Source organism: Sinohyriopsis cumingii, chromosome 11 (assembly GCF_028554795.1).
Source record: "Sinohyriopsis cumingii isolate HCF-2022 chromosome 11, ASM2855479v2, whole genome shotgun sequence".
NCBI classification, from domain to species: domain Eukaryota; kingdom Metazoa; phylum Mollusca; class Bivalvia; order Unionida; family Unionidae; genus Sinohyriopsis; species Sinohyriopsis cumingii.
The window spans coordinates 86,300,953-86,328,939 of record NC_142971.1 but is presented as its reverse complement, the minus strand read 5'-3'; the positions used below and the strand labels follow the sequence as shown (position 1 = coordinate 86,328,939).

General features: G+C 37.4%; 1 protein-coding gene across 1 annotated transcript in view; it reads left to right on the top strand.

The window, feature by feature from the left end:
* Positions 1-1,475: 1,475 nt before the first annotated feature.
* The window catches only part of LOC149788901 (pre-rRNA-processing protein TSR2 homolog), a 34,918-nt gene continuing 8,406 nt past the window's right edge, over positions 1,476-27,987 (top strand). Inside the window, exons 1-5 of the mRNA XM_089975026.1 lie at positions 1,476-1,545; positions 12,701-12,791; positions 13,521-13,612; positions 20,646-20,786; positions 27,366-27,453. Coding sequence (XP_089831152.1) covers positions 12,755-12,791; positions 13,521-13,612; positions 20,646-20,786; positions 27,366-27,453 — 358 coding nt within the window. The 5' untranslated portion in view covers positions 1,476-1,545; positions 12,701-12,754. The remainder of the gene's footprint in view (positions 1,546-12,700; positions 12,792-13,520; positions 13,613-20,645; positions 20,787-27,365; positions 27,454-27,987) is intronic.

Genomic DNA, 27,987 nt, shown 5'->3' with positions numbered 1-27,987 from the left:
TGATTGCATCGTCATTTGCAGTCATCGCTGCGTTAATGAACCTGTTAAGGGTGTCCTTCTTCCATACCAGTAAAACATCCAGTTGTGTGTTCTTGGCAGTGGCGTAATAACGCGAGAGGTGGGTGGCGGTCGGTCTTGCACTATAGTACGCCACATTTCCCCTAGTGCTCGTTATTTTTGCAGCATGGAGTCGTAATGTTGAATTACCCGCATACCATAAAGAGTCCCAGAATGTTAACCCTATTGATACTTTTAACTTGATGTTTTCCCTAATGCCTTGTAATTTGTTAAACATTAAATTCCCTTTATGTACCGTATAGTTATCCAGATGTTAACGCTACTGCATGGCGGAATGTTAATTCCTGTTACGCCCGATCCTATCCCACTGTGCCGAAAGTACTGTAAATTTTTTTTTTTTAAACGATACAAAAGATTAAGTATAGCTAAATGTTCTATAAGTTTAAAACGTGAAAGATTCAAATTATCCCTTTTCATTATTTAATCATGAGGAATTGCAGATAACGCATAATCTGATAATACAAACCTGTTTGTTTATACCCACCCCACCGATTTAAATAATGGAAATCTTTAATGTGATAAAAAGTGCATGCATTCATTGATTTATAGTTTCTAACCTGACTCTGAGTAGAGTCATCTTGTGCGCGTTTCATGCTTAACGGAAGTTTTTAGTGCAATTGACGGGCATGCTTGGATCCATTTCTAGTTTCTGGACAAGTCCATTTTCAGCAAAGGGGTGTATGATGACTAAAGATGTACATACATAAGTCGTCTGCTTCCGATATTTACAATGTCGAATCAAGCAAAGGACAATGGCAACTACGCTTTTTATGTGGATTTAACAAGCGGTTTAATTTCTATGTTCGTGTATGCAGAGAGATATAGTTCCAAACTCTCAACGTTATGTAATTTACTCAATTTTTTTTTTTAATAGGATTAACTACGTCATTATGTTGTCTTATAGAAATAAACTAGCCTATAATATACGCAATATGGCGCCGTGCTAGTATGGAAAGTCCGTTAAGCATGAAATGTTGAGGGGATGCCAGCATTAAGCTTTTTGGTCACCGTCAGGTTAGAAGTTATAAATCAACAATTCAGTTAACTTAGTTCTGTGCACGTTTTATCACATTAAACTTTCTCGTTTTTGAAATGGGGGGGGGGTGCAAACAAACGGGGATGTAGAGTCAGACTTTTTAAAATTTATAATTAGGCCAAACTGATGCATTTGCTGGTGGAGGGGTGGGGACTTGGCGGGGTGGGGTGGGAGTGTCGCTCTCACCATAGACCTTATTTTTGTGTGACGCGATAATGCGATGCTATCGTTAAGTTCATTTTATTTCTGTTGCGAAACTTGCCTAGCAAACAATACATTTTTTTGTTGGTGTTGCTTATGAGACGAAATGATGGTTCTCCGAGCATCAGAGGGATTTAGAGTAGAGCAACAATAACAAAATGGCTGCACCCGTGCACACGTTGTTTCAAACAGCGGTCGAGAACGTATTGAACGGATGGACAGTACTTCAGGTTTTATGTGATAATATTAGTTTCTTACTATAGTGATAAAGCTAGCCTCTAGATAGTAAAATTATTCAGGGCAATCGTATCCACGCTTTATTTGGAGATATTATGTAAATGTTAATGCTTTTGGTTGGATACCCAATTTCATGTCATGTCCGCTTACTATGATCACAAGGGCTCGTATCGTTACTTACAGCTGACCTGTCATACATTGTAAGCAATGCTACGAGCCCCAGTGACTAGGATAATATCAACGATGTAAAGCCTAAAGTGTATGTCAACTTGGTCATGTGGGCGCATTCACTCACCTTTAATTAAATATTAATTGATGTTCTAAAATTTAATACTAATATACCCAAAGTATATTCAATCCACTGGGGCTCGTTTCCTTGATCACAGGGGCTCTTATCGTTGCATGCAATTTATCTGTCAAGTGTCATACATGTACTTTATTATAACTACAAGGGAGGACATTTCTCTCCTTTCTCATGCGACCTATTTAATAATAAATGCTGATGTTTCAAGCTACATTTCGCGTAGCGGAATAAATTTGGTACTGATGTTTAGCTCAGGCATTCGACTTTGTATGCATATCCAAAGTTTGGCTTACGATCATACTTGAAGGATAGTCCTACATGTAAGACCTGACGCTGATATTTATGTTTTGGGCGTCAGGGTCTTACAGCCTAACTAACAGTGCTGTGTAGTGTGTTTTAACGTCAACTAACATCATTACGAAAGTAAAATTGTCAGGAATATTTCACACAACTGACAACTAAAATAATGACGCTTTTCTACAAAATAAAGTTATAATGTTTTAGTCAGACTTTCCTTAATCTGATGCCTTTTCTCTAATAAATTCAAATTCTCACAAAATAAATGGACCCATTTTCAAGTTTCTTTAGCCTACATTTCAGTTGGCTGGAAAGCGATGAAAGCCAAAAATGCCAACATTGGGTAAAGTTGAAATATAATTTTTTAATGAAACGAATAAAAATTATATTATGTCTATTGTAACTGTAAGCAGTGGTTCGTTTCATTCAAGAAACAGATCCCCAACATGAACCTACTTGAACTTACTTCGGCATACCTCGACTACCGTCGCATTCCAACAAATTCAAATGTATGTTAACGGAACATGAAAATGCATCCATTTGCTAGTGTCATATTTTCGTTCCACCAGGATAAAGACAGCACAGTAAGTATATTAATTACACATAAATTAGTGGAAAAATGTTGATATAGGCTGCCAAGTGTATGAGATGTTCCTGAAACTTTGATTACTCATTCTGATGCCAATGACAATGGAACACACTATACAAGGCCGTTGTTTGGATAGTAAGACAGTAGCACCTAAACAAAATCAACATGTGCTATGTCTTACATGTAGGACTAACTTGAAGGAATGCCAGACCATTTTCCCACGCTACTGCACAATAAGGCCATGATCACACCCACTTAATATGCAAGAACATCGCGCCGAATGGAATACTGCCATCTCATTGGCCGACTGAAAAAAGTTATAGACAAATGCAGTACATCATTTTCTTTTAACCAATGAGAGGACAGTATTGCATTCAGTGGGATTTCACTTGCATATTAAGCAGGCGCAATGATGGCCATGTTGATCAGTAGCATGGGTCACAATGGTGCTCAGCATTAAGAGGTTAATGTTAGGACTGGTGGGCCTGGTGTCAGGATAATGTGACTGGATGAGACATGATGCTATGTCTGTGACAGGATGTCCCAGTGCAGACATTTCTGTTAACTGCCACACTACAGACATTGTAGTGATATGATGGAAAAATTGATACAGCTGTGTTAAAAATCCAAATCACACATTCACACACACACGCACTGGTTAAGTGCTTGACCCATATGCAAGCATAGTTGCACTGAGGTTAACTATGTAGAGCGTGAAGGAAGGCTCTTTTGAACAAGTTAAGAATAGGTTAAAAGAATAAATGGCATACATGCTAAGACACGGGACCTACAGTGCAGATGTAGACCTTAAAGGTTTCATTGGAAGGTTCTGTAATGGCTGTTGTTGGCAAGCAGTTCCAGAGATGGATGCCTGTGGTGAAGAAGGAACTTGTATAAGTGTCCATGGAACAGTATGGTACCCTAAATTGGTATGTGCTCTGATCAATGCTTCTTCATGGATCTAGTACATTGTTATAAGTATTTTAACCATTAGGTTAATGATCCGGTAGATCATGATGACTTTGTTCTCATGACATTGCATTTACAAGTCTTCCCACTGAAGGTCTTTCAACATGGTTGTGATGCTAGTGGTTTATCGATAGCCACCATGACAAAACCTTGCTGACCGCTTCTGGACTCTTTCTAGTTTGGCTGCATTGGTCTTGGAGTCAGGGTCCCATGCTGTAGAAGCATATTTGAGCTGTGGGTGTACAAGTGTCTTATAGCAGCAAGCCTTGTTGTGTTTTGGGCAGGATGACAGGTTTATTTTGCAGAAAATGTGTCATCTGATGGCTTTTTGTTTACTGAGTCTAAGTGGGAGTTCCAGTGTAGTTTACTAAGTTGACTCCAAGGTATTTATCTTTGTTGGTCTCATTCAAGATTTGCACAAGAATAGAATAGGTGTTAATGACCTTTCACTTTTCAGGAGTACACCACTCCCACAATAACTTGCACCCTGATAACTCATGAACCCATTTATAACACGGGGTTAGGCATGGATCCAATCCCTATTTGTTGAACTTGAAGAAAATTGTGATCAAAATTGGCAATGGAAACTCTGATTTATTACTCATTTTATTGTTAATAACAGTAGATAGGACCTGGAAATTTTAATGGACAGTATGAAATTATCAGCTTTAAATAAGAAGTCATATATTTTTATTACATTTTCTTTTCTTATGACATTCTTTGTAAATCCATAAATAACAATATTTAAGTTTTGTTTGATAAAGAAAATGTCACATTTAATAAAATAAATACAAATTAAATCAGTTTTATTATCAAGTGAAATTTGTATTCTAGTTCTATCTTTTAATTCGATTTAAGCGTAACCATTATAAATGCAATGTGCCTACTTGTATTTAAACATAAAATGTGTCACTCGACCGTAACAGCTATGTCTGCGAGCGTTTCCCTTAGAACCTAATTAAGTGCTGTGTTTTGATATCTGACTTGCAGAAGTATTTGTTCTGTTGTTCCGCTGTAATAAAAGCTGACCTCCTTTGTATTATCAAGTTAATTGCATCTTTTGTATCAAATAAAGAGGGTGGAATTTTAAAAAAAGTTTGAAGGCATGCAAATCCAGGTGAACTCATTTTAATTGTGTAATTGAATGCTGTTATTAATATTATTGTGTATATATATAATATAATTAAACTTTCTTAAACTTAATATAATTAAACTACTTTATGTTAACCTACTCAGTCATAAATGTGATCAAAGATAACAATGCAATCAAATTTTTACTTTGTAAAATAAAGAGCTTTGTTTCACAGATATGGATCATTGTGGAGGAACGAGTTTCAGAGAATTCCTAATATGGTACTGAGTGATATCCTCAAGGATGAGAAGAAGTTTCATACTTGTAGAAGTTTTACTTTAATTGAACAATATAAAAATTTAGTTTTGAAGTAGGTGATTGTTGCACAAAATAAATGTTGCTAGTTTTTGAAAAAAGGAATCTTGTTCGGTTATGTATCAGCAGTTAGTTTGGTTCCCAGCTTTGTGACTCCCTGTTTTGCAATTAGTTATCAGACACCAAGTTGGGAACCAGCAACAATAAGCCGTGACGTAATACACAAATGTTTTCATGTACATGTAAAGGTTGTTGAAACCAGATGGAACAATATTAATGATCTTTTCGATGTTGGGCTACTTAAAAAAATGTAACTGATACAGAATAATGAACAGCTTAGTTAGAAAAGTGCTTTAATTACAGTAATTGTCAGTGCGTTTATAAAAGGAGTATTTGGTCATTAAACTGTCCAGCACACACACACACACACACAGGGTTTTCTCAATGTATAGCAAGGATTGCCATCAATTATTTTTTTTAAGCTCTCATTAACTTGCACCCTTGCTTATAGTGTGGCCTATGTTTTTGGACCCCATTGTGCGCATGTTATTGACGGAGAGGTGTATCCCATATCAGTGCTTTTCTACAAATTATAGTCATGACTTTGCTTACTCTGATATCTTTTTTCTAATAAATTCAAATTCTTGCACAAACAAGTTGACATGTTTTTAAGTTCTACTGACCTACATTTCAGTTGGATGGAGTGTAATGAAAGTCAGGAATATCAAAATTGGATAAAAGGATGATAAAGTGTCTTGGATGAAACAAAGCTGTATAAACACCTTCCTTAATATTAATATAATTTTATTTGTTAAAGAAACACTTTAATTTAATCCAGTTTTGGCAGATCCGGCTTCCATATACGTAGTAAGTAGGGTGGTGATGACTAAGGAAAGCATTGGGATAATAATAATAATAATGCTTTATTTATAGAGGGTGACTCGTTAGTCAAGGAATAATGCTTTATTTATAGAGGTTGACTCATTAGTCAAGGACTGTTCTTCCGTTAGGCCCTCTTAAGGAGAGTATAATAATAATGAGGACTTTGTATAGCACCTAATCTTTAGAAGCTCTAAGCGCTTTACAATATTAGACAACACCTATAAGATAAAAAACATAATATTATTACAAAAACAAACACCATGAAATTAGAAAAACATTAAAAAATAAAAACATGCTGAGAATATTTCAGGTAGGAAACATTATTAGGTCTTTAAGTTTGTTCTTACAGTTGAAATAAGTGAGTTTTGAGAGCCCTCTTGAATGTGATCACTGTGTCTTTGTGTCTAAGTTCAGTGGGCAATTTATTCCACGTTGCTGGGCCCTGGTATGCAAAAGAACACTGTCCATATGACGTTGTTTTCATAGTGGGAATAATGAGTATACGATTGTCAGAAGAGGAGCGTAAGTATCTTGCTGGTGTGTACACATGGGTGAGATCGGATAGGTATGTTAGACTAGAGTTTGACGGTGAAACATAGCACAGAGAACAAATTTTGTGTTTGATTCTGGATCGAATGGATATCCAGTGTAGGGTACAGAGCAGCGGGGAGGTGTGCTCTGATCATGGTACTGTAAGTATGATCCGAGCAGCTGTGTTTTGAAGTTTCTGGAGTAGATATTGAGATGAACCAGACAGAACTGAGTTACAATAGTCCAGTCTTGAAAGTACTAATGAACACACAAGTGTATAACAATGTACATTATATGAAGATAGCAATAATTACTGTTTATTTTAACATGTTTAGCATTAAAATACTAAATTCAATTATCTATTAGAAACACATACACGCTCATGATATCTCTTCTTAAATAATCTAATATTTTCAGTAGATTTTACATGTAGTGGAAGCTTGTTTCACATAACTGTACCAGAGTATTAGAAGCTCATTTTAAATTGCTCTGTTTTTGGTTTTGGTGCTAGAAGGTGTCCTTGTGATATTGATCTCAACTGGTATTGTGTTGAAAAAGGCCTGAATAAGTCCTGAAGATACTCTGGCGTAGTTGCATATAGACATTTATATTAAAGAACTGCCTTGTGAAAATCTATCCTGTCATATATTGTGAACCATTTGAGTTCTGTAAATAATGCTTTTGAGGGATGATCAATAGATGCATCTAAAGTTACGTGTGCTGCTTGTTTCTGAAGTTTATAAATCCTGTCAAGCTCAGATTTAGCAGTTTCCCCATACATATGAACAATAATTAATTGTTGGAAGAATATATGACTGACTCCGTAGGCAGGTGTAGCAGAATGAAAAATGAATAGAATCTCCTCAAACAGTGTTATCATGGGTGTCCATACCTGTTATGTCATGGTGTCAGACAGAAAACATGATTTTTAAAAAACAGTCTTTAATGTATCCAGCTAAAGAGAGAAGCAGACAGGTTTTTTCACACTTTTATATATATATATATATATATATATATATATATATATATATATATATATATATATATATATATTGTGAAAAACAGAAACTCCTGATTCACATGGCTTCATGCATAGCTATAGATACTCAAGGAATTCTTTAACCACTGAACAGTTGATACAGTGAATTGTCATAGAGGTGATTGAATGTTAAAGTCAGTATGAGATACATCATTCCCAATGCACAGATTGTTTAATTGATTGACAGGATTATTTGTTTGTAGTTTTTCTAAGCGCAAGGCTAATTTGCATTGGTAAAGTGCACAAAGTTGAACAACCCAATTAACTGGAAGCTGCATAAAATGAAGACACATTTGGAATATTAATACCTACCAGTATTACACATTATTCCCTTGCATAAGACTCTTGAAGTCATCTTTGTAGAAGATTTAGCTTGAATGGCAGTGTTACTAACAGTATGGAAGTGTAAATCTTTGCTGAGGCAAAATGTTGAGCTCTAAGCAGGAATATTGATTGTTTATACATACTGCATGTTCTGGACATGCATTGAGGTAATGGTTTTTTGTTGTTGTTTTTTCCAAAAGATTAATGAAAATTGCAGTACAGTATATAACAACATGCATTAAAATGTGTGATCAGTGATATCTTCATGCTGTATGTAATAACATGTATTTAAATGAGTGATCAGTGATATCTTCATGCTGTATGTAATAACATGTATTAAAATGTGTGATCAGTGATATCTTCATGCTGTATGTAATAACATGTATTTAAATGAGTGATCAGTGATATCTTCATCCTGTATATAATAACATGTATTTAAATGAGTGATCAGTGATATCTTGCTGTATATAATAACATGTATTAAAATGAGTCATCAGTGATATCTTCATGCTGCATGTAATAACATAACATGTACAGTATTAAAATGAGTGATCAGTGATATCTTGCTCTATATAATAACATGTATTAAAATGAGTGATCAGTGATATCTTCATGCTGTATGTAATAACATAACATGTATTTAAATGATTGATCAGTGAAATCTTCATGCTGTATATAATAAAATAGCATTTATTAAAATGATGATCAGTGATATCTTCATGCTACGTATTGAAATGAATGATCAATAATTGCATATTTTTATGAGTGGATTTTGTGGTTACCACAAAACTAAGAATATCAAGACCCAATGAACATTATCATTATGAGTCAAATAAGAATCCAGAGTCCATGAATTTATGTGCTAGAAAGAAATATTTTTTTCTTCCCCCAAACCACAAGAATTTATACCTCCAAAACAAATAAATTCATAGTATGTGATTCAGTGCATAATCTGGTTTTAGTAATATCCCTTCTGTTACAACAGAAACTGATGATTGCACTGTATGCAACATCCATTACTGAGATCCCACTCCATCATAAAGAATTCTGCTGTATGTAACATCCATTACTGAGATCCCACTCCATCATAAAGAATCCTGCTGTATGTAACATCCATTATTGAGATCCCACTACATCATAAAGAATCCTGCTGTATGTAACATCCATTATTGAGATCCCACTACATCATAAAGAATTCTGCTGTATGTAACATCCATTACTGAGATCCCACTCCATCATAAAGAATCCTGCTGTATGTAACATCCATTATTGAGATCCCACTCCATCATAAAGAATCCTGCTGTATGTAACATCCATTATTGAGATCCCACTACATCATAAAGAATCCTGCTGTATGTAACATCTGTTACTGAGATCCCACTCCATCATAAAGAATCCTGCTGTATGTAACATCCATTATTGAGATCCCACTCCATCATAAAGAATCCTGCTGTATGTAACATCCGTTACTGAGATCCCACTCCATCATAAAGAATCCTGCTGTATGTAACATCCATTATTGAGATCCCACTCCATCATAAAGAATTCTGCTGTATGTAACATCCATTACTGAGATCCCACTCCATCATAAAGAATCCTGCTGTATGTAACATCCATTATTGAGATCCCACTACATCATAAAGAATCCTGCTGTATGTAACATCCATTATTGAGATCCCACTCCATCATAAAGAATCCTGCTGTATGTAACATCCATTATTGAGATCCCACTACATCATAAAGAATCCTGCTGTATGTAACATCTGTTACTGAGATCCCACTCCATCATAAAGAATCCGGGGGCCCCGAGTAGTCTAAAGCGCTCTCTGTTACGGATCACTGCCATCTCACCTCTGTCTGGGTGGCTTCGAGTCTCAGATTCGGCTAATGTGGGTATGTGAGAAAGCTTGCCAATTACTTCTCGTTTGTTGATGGTTCTTTCTGGGGTTTTCCCGGGTTCTTCCTCCACCATTAATGCTGGCCGCCATGTATAGCCTATCGTGTGCTGAAAAATGGCATTATACAACAAGATAAAGATTCCTGCTGTATGTAACACCCATTACTGAGATCCCACTCCATTATAAAGAATCCTGCTGACAATAATGATTTAAAGAGATATACTTTTTTGTTGCCATTTTATTAAAGTTCTTTGGTCCTATAACATCCGTTCTCCTCTGTATTTTTATAGAACTTTTTTCCCAAAATGTAGACATTTGAAGATATCTATACATTTACTGCTCAAATAAAAAGTCTACTGGTGCCATACATGTATTTTAGACTTTTCCATTGTTGTTCAGATTGAACTGGTGGAAATATTTATATCATTTGTTGTAACAGAAAAGCAGGGATAGATTGTTTCATGTACTTGAACACTATTCTGACAAGCGAAATGATTATGGAGTAAAATTTGACACTGTTTACAAACATTTTCATTCAAAGCAATGATACATAATAACTTTTGTTCTCCTACATGCATCTAGCATCTCTTTGATTTACCTATATTGGGTTGTTCCATATCCTGATCATATCTATGCAAATTAGCACAGTGGGCTCACCCACTGCAGTCTTCAAACACATCTCACTAGTTGTCAGCCAGTTAAGTAATATGTGAAATGGTGGTTTATACCTGACATCTTTGCCTTTTAATTACTGATATTTAAACTGTCCAAAGGATAGTTTTACATCAGGTCATGACTGTTTATGGTTTATAAATGCTACATGTAACGGGCATATACTAAAAGTGTTTTTATTTTTATTTTTGAAGATTACTGAAAATTGTGTTATCGCAAAACACGACCATGTCAAGGGGTTTGGGAGTACAAAATCCTGTTTTAGGATGACATACCATGTTACAATTTGATTAAAATCAGATCTCCCCTTCATGTATGACAGTGGGGATATGATTTTAATCAGATTGTGCCATGTTATGGCAGGTATGTCATTGTCAATATCTTGAAAATATATTTCAGCATTTTGTAAGTGCAATGAAAGTTTTCTGACAAATTTTGATTACTTTTTGGAGAAGCCCGACGGGAACCTCTTTTATAATACAGGATGTGCCTGATCTGAAATTAGAGAGACCCTGGGTGTCTGGCTATCAGAATTATTTTAACACTGCTCTTCTCAAAGGCAAACTGTTTTTTCAGAGATAGCTTAAATTCACAGGTCAGTATAGAACTATGCATGTCACACTTCTACAGAAGGCAAATTTCATTATTGTTGCAATAACACACCTTCTTTTCCCCACGTTCAGCAAATGAATTGTCAACCTTTTACCCTAGGTCTGTGCAGCTTCCTGCATGGCACAGGATGCACATATGATGTTTAAAGTCACACTTTATCGTGTAAATAAAACCACAGGCCATATATTGCACATGCCTGCTCTACCATAATGAAAAAAAACTGCCTCACTGTCAACTTTGACATATTGACAACTTTGATTTACACTATCAATGTTATGTTACTAGAGTACAATGAGCACAAAAGAGATAAGTGTTTGTATATTGATTTATGTGACATTCCTTGATTTAAACAATGCATTCTCTTGACATTCCTTGATCTAAACAATGCATTTTCTTTGACATTCCTTGATCTAAACAATACATTCAATTGACATTCCTTGATTTAAACAATGCATTCACTTGACATTCAGGGGCCCCGAGTGGCCGAGTGGTCTAAAGCGCTCTCTGTTACGGATCACTGTCATCTCACCTCTGTCTGCGTGGGTTCGAGTCTAGGATTCGGCCAATGTGGGTATGTGAGAAAGCTTGCCAGTAGCTTCTCGTTGGTCGGTGGTTCTTCCCGGGGTTTTCCCGGGTTCTTCCTCCACCATCAATACTGGCCGCCATGTATAGCCTATCGTGTGCTGAAAAATGGCGTTAATCCCCACAACAACAACAACACTTGACATTCCTTGATTTAAACAATGCATTCACTTGACATTCCTTGATTTAAACAATGCATTCACTTGACATTCCTTGATTTAAACAATGCATTCTCTTTGACATTCCTTGATTTAAACAATGCATTCACTTGACATTCCTTGATTTAAACAATGCATTCACTTGACATTCCTTGATTTAAACAATGCATTCACTTGACATTCCTTGATTTAAACAATGCATTCTCTTTGACATTCCTTGATTTAAACAATGCATTCACTTGACATTCCTTGATTTAAACAATGCATTCACTTGACATTCCTTGATTTAAACAATGCATTCACTTGACATTCCTTGATTTAAACAATGCATTTACTTGACATTCCTTGATTTAAACAATGCGTTCACTTGACATTCCTTGATTTAAACAATGCATTCACTTGACATTCCTTGATTTAAACAATGCATTCTCTTTGACATTCCTTGATTTAAACAATGCATTCACTTGACATTCCTTGATCTAGACAATGCATTCACTTGACATTCCTTGATCTAAACAATGGATTCTTCATGTAGCCAAAATTTAATTTTTGTAGATCGAACAGTCCCCTTATATATATGCTCCATTAACTGCTTTAGGCAGGGAGAAACCATTATTTGGTTAGGAAACATGAGGCTGCTGGCCATGGAAGCAGGTGACATTTACATACAATACATTTATATACAGAATTTTAGGAGGAACTAGAATGACCATTGTAGACAGGCAGCCACTGCGTAAAGGTGGCAAGTAAGGTTCTGCTGTATATACTGAACAGCAGGGATAGACTGTTTCATGTATTTGTATATACATGTTTCATGTGTAAGTATATACATGTATTTGTGAACTTCTCTTTTAGTGCAACTACTGGTTTCTGGCCTAGTTTAAGACTTCCTCTCTCATTTCAGCTGGCTGTTAGTCATGGATTTGGGGGAGCAGAGAGCAGAGAGAAAGCCGACTGGATGGTGTATGCTGTTGATCAGTGGTTTCAGGAAAATAGTATGTCATCTTCCATACTTTCTCTGCCAGACACACCTGCCGTGCTGGTTAACTACTCTTCAGGTCATAGAGCAGGGGAGCATATTGGAAGGCCTGTTGTATGTCGTCCATCTGTCTTTTGAAACTTTGTGCACACATTCATGCCAAGGTCTAGTTCGTTTTAAATAAAGATGTTGCTGCTCAGACATCCAAGATGGCCACTACAGCCATCTTGAAATTGTAGCACTATTTCTCCTGATTGGATGTTCACATTAGCATGGGGAGTTTACTAAAAGACTTCTTATGAATTCTAGTTGGTCCTAAGTGAAAATGGTGCCAATCTGACATCCAGTATGCCTACCACAGCAGCCATCATGAAAAACTTATTTTTACTTCTCCTTTTGAACAGTATCATAATGTTTGAAGTGAAATTTAAAATGATGTATGTACAACAGATTATTGTTAGCATGTCAGCTTTTGAAACTTAAAATGAAGTATGTACAGTCGATTTAGGTTTACAAGACTTATTGAGTAACTTGTTAATTTACAGAAATTGTTATGGCAGTCACTTTGGTGCCTGTGTGCATGTTTGTACATCTGTTCACAGACTAGATTAGCCTCATAATTAAAGTTTCTACTCCCAAAATTAACCGTAATGTTTTTTACTTTCTGTTTATTTCTTTCTAGAAAATTTATAGGTGTGCTTGCCAAAAGGGGTTTCTTGTTAATTCTAATATGTTTCATTTCTAGATAGCATTGAAACATTTGAGCTGGAAGATTTCTTAGCTGATGTTCTGGACCATGAATTTGACACAGTAGCTGATGATGGCAGTCTTCCTGAGGTACACACAAACAGATATTTGTTATCATTTGACAAATGAAATATTTAAAAAAGTGTTGTAAAGAAGTCATTTTATTTCGAAAAAAGAAAAGAGTTTATTGTAACGGCAGTTGCCCCGTATGTCATTTGCAGCTTGCTTCAGATTAACCAGATCCTTGAGAGTTTTATTGTTAATGTCCACTGAATGAAGTTAGAATAGGGATATAGATATGGGTCCTGTCTGTCCATTTATTCATCCAAGACATTTTCATATACAGATATATGTTTAAAAACATGGTGCATTAGTACACATAAAATTATTGGTCCATAGGTGACTTTGGCAAGAATTGTTTTCACTGTCATCTATTTTGATGATGCTTTAAAAAAAGTAATTTTGTCACATTGGTCACTTTTGTTTCTGATGCAACTTTTCAAATGTTGCCATGGCAATATAGTAATTGACCACGTCGAATTGTATCTAGGTCAAAACATCTGAAATAAGTAAAACCTATAAACTTTGATAAGTTAAAAGTGATTTTTAAAAAATAAGAACTTTACCTTTGTGAGTAAGTTTGAGTCTCTTTGTCGCTGCACCTTTGACCAATTTCATTTCTGTAGATTTAGTTGTCCAACAACTTTACTTACCAAACTATGTGGGTGACTTGCACATGTAGTAAGAAAGAGCCTGATTGATTTGGCAGGTCAAGGTCATTGTAACGGATAATGAGAAAAAGTGGTTTTTGCTCAATAATTCAAGTTGTCCACCATCCACAGTTACCAAACTTTGTGGATGGATGCACTTGGAGTAAGGAAGGACCGTATTGACTTTAGGGTCAAAGGTCAAGGTTACCATGACTAAAAGAAGAAAACGTTTTGCACATTATCATTAGTTTTACATCAGATACCTTAACGAAGCTTTTATGGCTGGTTTACCCCAGGATAAGGAAGAAACCTATCAACTTTAGGGGTTTAAAGGTCAAGAGTTGAGATCATAGTGATAGAAAGAAGAAAAATGGTCTCTGTTCAAAAGTTTGAGTGATATAGATAGAAGATTACTAACCGTGGGGAGGGCATACAATATGCAGTTCTCAGTTCTGTTATTTATGTTGAGGAACCTATATTAAGTATGTGCTCTTCCATATGTCACAACACTTTGATCTTTACATGCAACCCTATATATCTGCAGTGTGACAGTTGAGATAGGCATATTTTAAACATTGATTTGGTGTTGTTTTTTTACTATGTATAGATCTACAGTAAAAGAAATTTGCTTATATTTTATCACAAGGAATTATAGATATGAAATTTTTTGTAATGTTATATGGCATATTTTATGAGATGAGCTGGACATCAATTGGCCACCTTTGTTTACATGCAAAATTTTAATAGCTTTCAAATATTACCAGTCACTATTACCTTGCTTACCTTTTCTGGGACATTACCTTCCAAAATTCCATTCTCCCATTAAATGGAACATGCCAGAAGGCCTAGAACAGAAATAAAAACAGATCATTTATGACTCCCACATCATACGATGAGGTTTATGACCTTGCCAAGAGTCAATGCATATGTAAGTGGAGGAAAAAATGCCCTTCTTCCCCCTTGTCTCCTAAGTCCAGGATGGTATATGAACTTTGTCTGGGCCCTTAGGGACTCAGAAGAAAATTCCTTGCTCCTAGGAGGGTATCTTTCTCTTTCAAGAAAAATTATAAGGCCCAAGGAACTCTGACAGTCAATCCAATGCTGTTCGTACCAGAGTCTCTCCTAAGAGAGGAAAAACACCAGAGGAGAGTGAGTGTGTCCCCTGGTTAGGGTGAGAGCAGCACTCTCTTAAGGCCCTCTAGCCCAATGAAGACAACAAACAGATAACTCTACCTTCCTTCTTCCTCTCTGATCTCTGATGCCAATCAAACTTGTTGAGGATGGAGCTGGCATGTATGCATCAGAGTTAGAAGATCAGATCAGATCAGTGCCCCTCGAGCTTCCATATCCTCTGTTTTTATCCCTATGGGGAAATGAATGTTCCTTCACATTTATGGTACAGTGGATGCCCATCCCTTGTCCTCATAGTAATACTGATGCTTTGAGTCACAGACCCAAATCATCTGCCTGTTTATGTGGAGTTGAAGGGAAAGGGGGATAGGAGGCAGTCCACTAGGATTCTCATGGGTGCTCAGCTAGCCTGCTTTTCATAGGTTTGGTCAGGTGTCATAGAAGATATGTTCTAAGGGAGGAGGGGAGGCTACGAGCTTTGTTTCCAGGATAACTGCTCTCTTTCAAGAATCTCCATCCCTTTTCACCAGTCAAAGGAAAAATTCAGGTAAGGGAAGAGATGCACACACTTCTGCAGAATGGTGCAGTAGATAGAGAGAGTAGAATATGACCAGATTAGCCACGCAGAAAGTTTTGGCTTGTATTCAATCTTTCTGCCTTAAACTAGTGTCTTTTATGAGGAACCACTCAGGATCTTGGCTACTGCTTCAGTCAGGAATGCCATAAGTCCCTGCAACTGAGGAAGTATGGATATGAAGGTTTCCCAATTTTGACCCCAACTATTTGGCCCTGAATCTGCTCCCATGGCTTTTACTAGGGCGATAGGAGTAGTACAACCCACCTAAGTGCTCTGAGTATCCAATTTGAAATATTTTGATGATACAAAAGCCTAAAAGAGTCCCTCTTGCAAGATCTGCAATTCTTCTGGTCCATGGTGACCCACCTAGGACTTATTCCAAACCTAGAGAAACTGAGCTGATTCCATCTCAGGATATTGTTAATTTGGGATGAACTGCCTCACCAATCTATGTTGAGCTTGTTTTCAGAATAGACGTGGTCTTGGCTCATTTGGCAGCTCCTAAAGATAGGATCTCATTATCAGTTTGCCTTTGCCTATTGTTCATGAGGACCTTGAACTCTGTGGCAAACTTGGTTCTGCAATGGAAGACAATACTTGTGCCCTCTCTTGTTTCCTTTGGATCCCATGTCAGCTCAAATTTCTTTGGGACCAGATTTTCATTTCCACTTGAATTTGTGGGTCAGTTGGAACTGGTTTCTGTCTGGAGCCCCAGTGTACTCTCCTGAACCCCACTCTTATCTGTACACCAAGGAATCAGATTCAGGTTGGGACACTCGTTTGGAGCCATAAGGGGCAGTTCTTCTGAACTCATGATCCAGGGAGGAGGCTTCTTTCCATGTGAATAATTTTGAAAAGAAGGGTGGTATTCTTTGTCTTTTAGGGGTGCCTCAGCCAAATTAAGAGTCATGTGTGATGGTCTCCTCTGACAACACATTGATAGTAGTATACCGTGTGTAACAAGTAGGCCCACATGCTCCTTCTCTTTGCATGGAGCTTTAGAACCTCCTTTGCTGGGCAGTCTTGGAGGGGATTATGCTCAGTGTTCACTATACTCTGGGCAAGAAAATATTCTGGCAAACTGTCTGTCCAAGAAAGTGAAAGTTGTTATCAAATAGTGGTCTCTGTAGCAGAGTCACTTTTCAGATTGGAGATGGGGGTGGCAGGGTATACATTCTGTAGACTAGGTCACAGTGAGACTGAAGAACAAATTCCTCTTTTATGTCTTCCCAGAACCAGACTAGAGGGCTCAGGCAGTGTATGCTTTCAGTCTAAGGTGGTATCATGTTTGCCTTCACACCCTTCAGAATGATTCCACAAGTGCTTCTCTAAGTCACAACTTCTGCTGTTTATCTCATTCTGATAGCCCTTCTATGGCCCCAATGATCTTCATGACCTGTTGTTAGAACAACCCAGGTCATTACCTCCATTCTGATAGCCTTTCTATGGCCCCATTGATCTTAATGACCTGTTGTTAGACCAACCCAGGGTATTACTTCCATTCTGATAGCCCTTCTATGGTCCCAATGCTCTTCATGACCTGTTGTTAGACCAACCCAGGGCATTACCCCCATTTTGATAGCCTTTCTATGGCCCCATTGATCTTAATGACCTGTTGTTAGACCAACCCAGGGCATTACCTCTATTCTGATAGCCTTTCTGTGACCCCCTTGATCTTAATGACCTATTGTTAGACCAACCCAGGTCATTACCTCCATTCTGATAGCCCTTCTATGGTCCCAATGCTCTTCATGACCTGTTGTTAGACCAACCCAGGGCATTACCTCCATTCTGTTAGCCCTTCTATGGCTCCATTGATTTTAACGACCTGTTGTTAGACCAACTAGGTCATTACCTCTATTCTGATAGCCTTTCTATGGCCCCATTGATCTTAATGACCTGTTGTTAGACCAACCCAGGTCATTACCTCTATTCTGATAGCCCTTCTATGGTCCCAATGCTCTTCATGACCTGTTGTTAGACCAACCCAGGGCATTACCTCCATTCTGTTAGCCCTTCTATGGCTCCATTGATTTTAATGACCTGTTGTTAGACCAACTAGGTCATTACCTCTATTCTGATAGCCTTTCTATGGCCCCATTGATCTTAATGACCTGTTGTTAGACCAACCCAGGGCATTACCTCTATTCTGATAGCCTTTCTGTGGCCCCATTGATCTTAATGACCTGTTGTTAGACCAACCCAGGGCATTACCTCCATTCTGATAGCCCTTCTATGGTCCCAATGCTCTTCATGACCTGTTGTTAGACCAACCCAGGGCATTACCTCCATTCTGTTAGCCCTTCTATGGCTCCATTGATTTTAATGACCTGTTGTTAGACCAACTAGGTCATTACCTCTATTCTGATAGCCTTTCTGTGGCCCCATTGATCTTAATGACCTGTTGTTAGACCAACCCAGGGCATTACCTCCATTCTGATAGCCCTTCTATGGTCCCAATGCTCTTCATGACCTGTTGTTAGACCAACCCAGGGCATTACCTCCATTCTGTTAGCCCTTCTATGGCCCCAATGTTCTTAATGACCTGTTGTTAGACCAACTAGGTCATTACCTCTATTCTGATAGCCCGTGGCCCCATTGATCTTAATGACCTGTTGTTAGACCAACCCAGGGCATTACCTCCATTCTGATAGCCCTTCTATGGTCCCAATGCTCTTCATGACCTGTTGTTAGACCAACCCAGGGCATTACCTCCATTCTGTTAGCCCTTCTATGGCCCCAATGTTCTTAATGACCTGTTGTTAGACCAACCCAGGTAATTACCTCCATTCTGATAGCCTTTCTGTGGCCCCATTGATCTTAATGACCTGTTAGACCAACCCAGGGCATTACCTCCTTTCTGAATGCCCTTCTATGGCCCCAGTGATCTTCATGACCTGTTGTTAGATCAACCCAGGGCATTACCTCCATTCTGATAGCCCTTCTATAGCCCCAATGATCTTCATGACCTGTTGTTAGTCCAACCCAGGGCATTACCTCCATAGCAGTCTCTGGATTCTCCACCTTAACACATGGCTCATCTCAAGCAAAGAATCAGCCAGAACAAGTTTTGAGGCAGGGTTGCCATCTGCATCATTGAGGCAAAGAAATGGTTTACAATGCAGAGTGGAAAATCTTTTGTGATTGGTTCTAGGAAGTATGTTGATCCTAGTTGTCCCTCTCTAAATGCTATGCTGGACTTTCTTTTCGTCCTTTTTGAAGAGACAAAATGTTTGGTCACTAATATTAAGGGCTATAGTGCAGCCTTGTCTAACACATTCAAGTTCTCCAAGGTTATGACCATTGGCCTCAATGCTCATTTCACAGATCATTTGAAGTATTTCTAGCTGCATATATTTATATCATGCTTGCTAATGCCTAGATGGAGTCTCTTGTGTTGTGTACGATTTTATTTTCCATTGCATGAAGCTTCTTTTAAAAACCTTAACTTATAAACTATCTTCTTTCTCTACTTAGCAGTGAGAGGGTGAGCTTCATGCTTTTCTATTCAGAAAGGTTGTTTATGGTTAAATGGTAATTATGAGCCTGTTTTTCTCCTTTGTCAACCTTTTCCTCTGGAAAAATACCAGATTTGGAAGCTCCACTCACTACCAGAATCGCCAGTCTCAGTTGTGTCTGTGCAGTGGATGAACATGTCTGATAGCTTTGCCCAGTTACGGTTTTATGGTTTAATTGCCCATTTCAGACGGAAGAAGAATATGTAGGAAGCATGTTTTCCTACTGTTAAGGGTTCTGCTGATATTTCAGCATCCACCATTTCCAGGTGGATTGTCCTTAATATCAAGGTAGCTTATCAGTCCCTCGTGGAGAGGGACCTTTCCACTGGAGAATTTAAATGCAAAAAGTTGCTACTTCATGGAACTGTTTAAATATTTTGAAATTATATGTTGCTATGAGATCCATGATTGGCGTAAATATAACTTTTTCACTTTTTTCCCTTCAGTCTTTTTTGTACCAGAGCGATGACATATTATCATTGGGCTTTATAGTTACAACACAAATAGTGTCCCAATCTGCTGTCAACTTACAGATGGGGACACTTATTACAAAAGGGTTTAGTATGTTAATTTTTAATCAGTTTTTGAGGCTATCAGCCTCCTTCCGAACTGGACAAATCAGCAAGGCATTAGTAACATGTATTACTGCTATTCTGGCAAGTATCACACTATTAAAATTAGTTTTACCACCTCCCCCCCTTCTGGTGTCCCACAAGTAGTATGGATCCATGTAAAATAAGACATACATTGCACATGGGCCTACGATGTGGGAGTCTGACTGGATCAGTGTTTTTTCTGTTCTACACTTTGTGGAACATTCTGTCTAATGGGAGACAGAATTTTCTAATGTGAAAGAGGGTAATTGCATCCTGGAAAAAATAAGTCAGTAGGGACAGGTAAGAATTACATTATTAATTTGAACACACACCCCTCCACACCAAACTAAATTTTTTTGTTTAACTTGCCCTGTAGATCAGTATTAACAAGATCTGATCTGGACGATCATTTGGGTATTAGGCAAATATTGTCCAGCTAGATAATATCAAGCCCACTCGGACTCTTCTTTCAAAAGATGATGAAGCATGGGAATATTGATATACCTTTTAATTGTCGATTTCGTGATTTGTGATATGCTTTACTTATTGCAAATAAGTGAATGCTGGACTGGTATCTTTTTATCTCTCCAGGTGGCACGCTTAATTTGTGGGTTCTACCGGCTTTGTCAGGCAGGTGATGAGAGTCAGGTCAGACTGAAGCTCAGCCAGTTGCCAAGAGCAACGACACATGGCAGTATCAGATCACAAGAAGTGCCAGATGTGGTAAAATGTGTAGGTTAATTTTGTGTTTCAATTCAATTTTGTATTCTTAAGAGCATAAGCATGTTACACATGTACACGTACACAAGGGTTGGTTGTTGAAGGTTGTGTATCAAGGTACATACATGTAGACACGACAACTTTGTATATATGCATTACTTATCCATTCTATTTAAAAAAAAGAGCAGATAAATAAATGCTGTGAATTTTTGTATTCTTACAAACTGAACAGTCATTTTGTTGCCTAATGGACAAACAAACCAGAAACACATTGTAATTGCTGATTTTTTCATGGTCACTAAAATAGAAACATTTGGCTACATGACTCTGCAGAGGCATGCTGTGCATTCATGTATATCAGTAGTACCACACAGCTGGAAAATACCCTCATTAGCACACCCTATAGTGTATATTCATGATAATCTTGGGAAACCACAAGGTGGTACAGTTCTCTCCCCTTATCTGGTTATGAGGAAGCCTTCATTAGCTAATCATAAGACTACTGGGTAGTATAGTTTGTCACTGATAAATAATCACGGGGAAGCCACTGGATAGTAGTTTGCTCCCTTTAACAGTGAAGCCACTGAGCAGTACAGTTTGTCATTCTATATTTAATTATGGGAAAATCACTGGAAAGTACTGTTTGCCACCTTTATCTAATCATGGGGAAGCCGCTGGTTAGTACAGTTTGATGCCTTTATCCAATCATTGAGAAACCGCATGACAGAACAGTTTGTCCCCTTTATTTACTCATGGGGAAACCCACTGGGTAGTACCATTTGCCAACCTTTATCTAATGTGGAAACCACTTAGTAGTAGTTTTCCCCCATTGTAACCATATTCATTAATGTGGTCCAGGGTGTAAATCAGTGTGCCTTGTATCAAGGGATGTTCCAGTAATGTTGTACAAAGATAGTGCATTTCAACACAAAAAGTAATTAAATTAGTTAATGATGGGAAATCACTTTGTATTTTTCAAATCCTCTGGCTCCACCTGCCAACCACCAGTTTTCAGTCTAGCATCATTCATTAACATTCCAGTGGAGGACTGCTGGCCACTCTCAGAGGCCAGGCTGTATTTGATTTACATAAAATCTGGGTGCAAAGCATTTTTGAATGTAGAGCAGATGCTTGATTGATGGCCTGTCGCTATTGCTATTTAACATCACAGTATCAGAACACATATGTCTGTGTTGTTTCTTGTTGTATTCTGTGCACATACAAGAAGAATGTGCAACTGATTTTTTCCTATGTCAATACACTATACATGTTTCTTTTTTTGTATAATGTTTTTTTAAAATGCTTTTTCATTCCTACAGATTACACTGGTCAACAGTGAAATCATTACTGACTTGAAAAGGCCCTAATCTGTAGTATTTTGGTGTGCCGAACACGAATATAACCGTGAAAAATTTGTATTGGCTCTCGTTTTGAAGATATTCATATACCTCATTTTCTATGTTTCACTGTGTAAATTTCTCCAGTAGGACTGCAGCAACATCCGGAATAATGATGTAACATTGCATAATACCATCATGCTCACATCATCCACAGTTGATTGCATCATTTTCTGATGCAATGCAATACTAATGCCATGCGGCTGCTGAAGTAAGTTGACGTCAGCAGTGTACTATACATGTGTAGGCCTATTATACTAATGCCAGGCGGCTGCTGAAGCTGACGTAAGCAGTGTACTATATAAAGCCCAATCAGATAGGTTCAGCATTTAAAATATTTTAGACGTTGTGCGAGACAGTTCAAGCTACTGTTACATAAAACTTATTATTTTATCCATTTACGTACAATAAAGAACAGTAATGCCTCGAAAGTGTGTTAATACCGCGGACAATTTTTGCTATATTTGTGGGGAAGTGACATTTGCCAACCAGAAGAAAAGTATCAATTCTCAAGTGAAGAAGGCATATCATCTTTACTTCGGATGCAAGGTTGGTGACCAAGACAAGCCTTGGGCTCCGCATATATGCTGTGCTACATGTGCAACACAGCTTTCACAGTGGTTGAATTGCAAAAGGTCATCAATGCCGTTTGCAGTCCCAATGGTGTGGAGAGAGCCAAGCAACCACCTAAATGACTGTTACTTCTGCTTGGTTCCTCCTCTTTCCGGCGGAATAACGAAGCGAAAGAAGTCGAGAATAGTCTACCCAAACATTCCGTCTGCATTGAGACCAGTTCCACATGGTGAGGGACTTCCTATTCCAGAACCTCCAGCAGAATATTCTCTTGATTCATCTGACGAAGACAAAGGTGAGTTGACCTGTTCTTCTCCTGGTCCATCAGCATGCAGTGATCCAGATTTTCACTGTGGTGCATCATCAACCCCACACAGAATAACACAGGAAGAACTAAATGACCTGATTCGTGATTTGGACTTATCAAAGAACAAGGCAGAATTGCTAGGATCAAGACTCCAACAATGGAATCTTCTAGAAGAAGATGTCACAATTACTGCATATCGAAAGCGCCACCAGCAATTGGAGCCTTTCTTCAGAAAGGAAAGTAATCTGATATTCTGTTCCGATATTGAGGGCCTCATGAATGCTTTAAAAATCACTCATGACCCACAAGAATGGAGACTATTTGTGGACTCTTCGAAACTGAGTCTCAAGGCTGTGCTTTTGCACAATGGAAATATTCTTCCATCTATTCCAGTAGCGTATGCTGTCCACATGAAAGAGACATACGATAACTTAAGGCAGCTACTGAATTCCATTGAGTATAACAAGTACAGCTGGCACCTCTGTGGTGATTTGAAGGTAGTTGCCCTTTTAATGGGACTGCAGCAAGGATATACAAAATACATGTGTTTCTTATGCGAGTGGGATAGCCGAGCAAGGGAAATGCACTACATGAGGAAGGAATGGACTCACAGGCAGAATGTAGCCATTGGAGAGAAGAATATCCAACACCCAGCTCTGGTTGAGGCTCAGAAAATCTTGCTACCACCCCTTCACATCAAACTAGGTTTGATGAAGAACTTCGTGAAAGCCATTGACCGGACTTTGCCAGCATTCCGATACCTGCATGAAAAATTCCCTCGACTCAGCGAAGCAAAGATTAAAGAGGGAGTTTTTGTGGGTCCTCAGATTCCTGAGCTTTTCAAAGATGACCGGTTCAACAACTTGCTGGAAGGTGACGCGAAACAAGCATGGAATGCTTTTCGCCTAGTTTCTACAAACTTCCTCGGAAATGTTAGGGCAGAAAACTATAAGGAACTAGTAGAAGACATGTTGATGAAGTATAAGAAACTTGGCTGCAATATGTCTCTAAAGATTCACTTCCTTCATTCCCATTTGGATTTCTTTCCTAGCAACTGTGGTATTGTTAGTGATGAACACGGCGAACGTTTTCATCAAGATATCGCAACAATGGAACAAAGATACCAGGGAAAATGGTCCACTACAATGCTGGCTGACTACTGCTGGACACTCCTCAGAGATGCTCCCGAACAGCTGTACAAGAGACAGGCGAAGAAATCTAAGATGTAGTCAATGACTTGATTTTTTATAGGTAGGCTATTACAGTTGACCTTTTACTATTGGAATGCATTTCGTTATGTAAACATTAATTTCTTGCAGATTACAAAAAAACTAGAGCCAATTTTGCAATTTGACTGTCATATTCGTGTTCAGCACATCAAAATTGATAAGAATTGACTAATTTTATTTCAGTAACATGACTTTTGTAAAAATTTGTTGTCCAGTGTAATATAATGCATGTACATAGGTTACTACACTGTGAATAATATAATGCATGTACATAAGTTACTACACTGTGAACTTATGGAACTTTATTATCCTTCTCACAATTTTTATGAAATTTTTAAATGTTAAATTTTCAAAAGAAAATATTTAATTTTAAAGATAATGTTATGTGTGGTTATCTCTTTGTAATTTGTCGGTTGTTCTCATGAGACGAGAGCTATATTGAAGTCAGTTAAGTGATAATGATAAAACACTTTCGGGAAGAATTCCTTATATGGTGATATAATTTCTGGCATTTTTGATCATCAAATCAGCACCAAAATTAACTAAAGAACAAAGCTTGTTTTTCTCCAATATTCTATCTTCCTGTTTGGAGGGGAATTTGATTTGAAAATTGACATTTTATTTTGATTGTTACTGCATTGTATTAAAATTTTTAAGGGATTGGGTGAAATAGCAGGAAATCAATGGAAGTTAAGTGAACTTTTCTTTTTGGGTGTATTTAGGCAAAGTGACAAACTGGACGCTCACTATTTCACTGGAATTGCTCTTTAGTGTGGATCCTGGTATACACATGAAATAAAGACTTGCTTAACAATACCTGCAAGAGAAACAAAACAAAATTTGCATGTTTACTTGTTCAATATGAATCCAGCAACAGAGAATATAATACAGAAACATACCAACTGAAGTAGAATAAAGTTAGGAGGATGAAACAAAATAAAGAAAGCAGATGCCTGAAGAAAATTTTTAATTGGAGTTCTAGTCTGTTCAAGAGCTATGATCATCTGAAACAATCCTCGTTATTCACATCATATTCATGGCTTTGTGGAAAACATTATTTTCATTGGTACTTAATTCCATGAAAGTGGGCCAAAGCTTCTATTTCCACAGAAGAATCAACAATCCTAGAGTATTTTAAACTTTATATGGCAACTACAAAATCCATGAAAAAATAATATATTGACAGTAATTGGTTTTATTTTAAATTCCGTAAAGTTGTTATAGATTTATTAGTTAATTGGTATAACTTTAAAATATAATCATATCTAAATGTTATTTTGTGGAAAAGGCTTACATAACAATATCCCATTACATATCTTAAACAAATTGTACAAGATATTTGCTTATTTGCATATTTAAATAGTATGCCTTACATCTGGTGTCAGTGCAGTCACAAAACAAGCAGGGTGCAGAAAACCATCATGGGGATGATGGGGCAAAAGACTTGGAGGATGTGGCATAAAAATTTTGATTTATTTGAAAGAACTGCAACTAGAATAGAAATTGAAAACTGTTGACATTGATAACTGGAAAATATTAGTAAAATATTGATCTAGATCTATTCAGAGACATAGGTTTTATGAATTACTGAACAAAGCAGATTGTAATAGCTACAAGATTTCATTGGCTGCCAACTTTAAGAAGAGTGCTGGTGGAACATTTTCACCCTAATTCTGTTTACTAAAATCTACCTTTGAATGGGACATTTCAAGTAACATTCAGTCCTTTTTACTGTAAATGTGTTGGTTGGTAACGTTTTTGTTCTATCATTTCTTTTAAACATTATGAGTTCAGTATTACCCAGAAAGACATTTATGACGTCGTATTACCCAGAAAAGCAATAAGGGGCCTCAGATGGTCAAATGGTTTAAGGTACTCACCTTTAGAGATCACATCTCTAATCATGAAGGTTAAAGTCCTGACTTGGCAAGAGTGGGTATGAGTGAAAGCATGCCATTACCGTCCTGTGGGTTGTTTGTTCTTCAGGGTTCTTCCTCCACCAGACATGCTGGCTTCCATGTTTAACCTGTCATGTGCTGAAAAATGGCATTAAAGTCACAAAAAGAACCAAAACCAGAAAAGCGAAATGGATTCAGTATTACCCAGAAAACATTATGAATTTAGTTTTACCCAGAGAAGCAGGCTAAAGCTTAATTGACCAACCCAAAGGTGACATTTTGAAGTTTTAGTTTCTCTCATGCTTTTATGTGACATTCCATATTTAAAGATGAACTGCATATATGACTATGAACTATATTAATTTCAGAAATTTACTATAGTATGTTGCTAATTTTTCTTAATATTATGTGAATCAAATAAAATCACAAAGGTTTATGACAAGAGACTTTGCTCATTATTATTATGGATAGACAGCAGATATTTTTGGCTCTACACTAGTTAATTCCAATGATGTCTATTATTTTGGAGTTACTTTCCCTCCCATTTTGCATGATAAACTAAACCAGTAGTTTCCTAAATCATCTCTTTTGCTTTGGAAACAAAAACTTGTAATGAATCAGAATGTAATATGACTCTGACATAGTCTTTACAATGAAACTGAAAATATTTAGAGTAATAAACAGTTATTCAAATCAGACAGCTCTATAGTCCTAGTGGTTAGGAGCGTCCACCTCGGATGTGGGAGACCGTGGGTTTTGATCCCCGGCCGAGTCATACCAAAGACTTATAAAAATAGTACTAACAGCTGCCTTGCTTGGCACTCAGCATTAGGAGGTTAGTGTTAGGACTGGTCGGCCTGGTGTCAGAATAAATTGACAGGGTGGGACATGATGCTACATGTCTTCGGCATGATGCCCCAGTGCTAGACATCACTATAAACTGCCACACTGCAGACATCTTAGCGATATGACTGAAAAATTTTTTAAAGCTGTGTTAAAAATCCAAATTACACACACACAGTTATTTAAATCCGCTCTTTTCCCTCTGATTTATAATTGCCTCTTCAGATTATCTTTCTTCCTAGTTTTTGAATAACATTTCAGACAGAAATTCATATCCAGCAACCAGCAATAAATCTTGGTTTTGAGAGTATACATCTGACTGTATTAAGACTGTTTTCTTGCAGGATGAAAATGATTCAGTGCAAGCAGAGAGCCAGTCATCTTCAGCCAACAGTTCAACTGGAGCATCTTTTCAAGCACAGCAGAATACAGGTAAATATTTTTGAGTTTGTGTTCAAAAGTACCCCTCAAGAAAGGTCACCCCTCTAACGCGACCAGTGGACAACATATTAGTACATTTTATTATTAATATGTGTCCAGAACTAATATTTAATTATGGTATGGTAAGTACTGGTAATCCAATTATATCTTTTTCCAATGTCTATTTCCGGATGTCGGGTTTTTGTTATTGAAAGAAGTGATGGCTAAAGTACATGTACCACTAAGGTTATTATTATATCTTTAACGCTAATGTTTGCAGGAAATTGGTCAGCAGTGTGTTGATAGAGCTTTGAGCTTCACAAAGCAGATGTTGTTTTTTTTTTTTAAATGGACGATTACGACCAGACAATTGTCAAGATCATAACATGGTCAGTTAGAAATGGAGTCAACAATGTTTTGATAAAACTTTGGGCTTCACACAGCAGATATTTGTTTTTTTTTAAATTGATTACGACCAACGTAATTGTCAAGATCATAACTTGGTCAGATAGGCTAAAAATAGATTTTGTGGATTAACACATACAC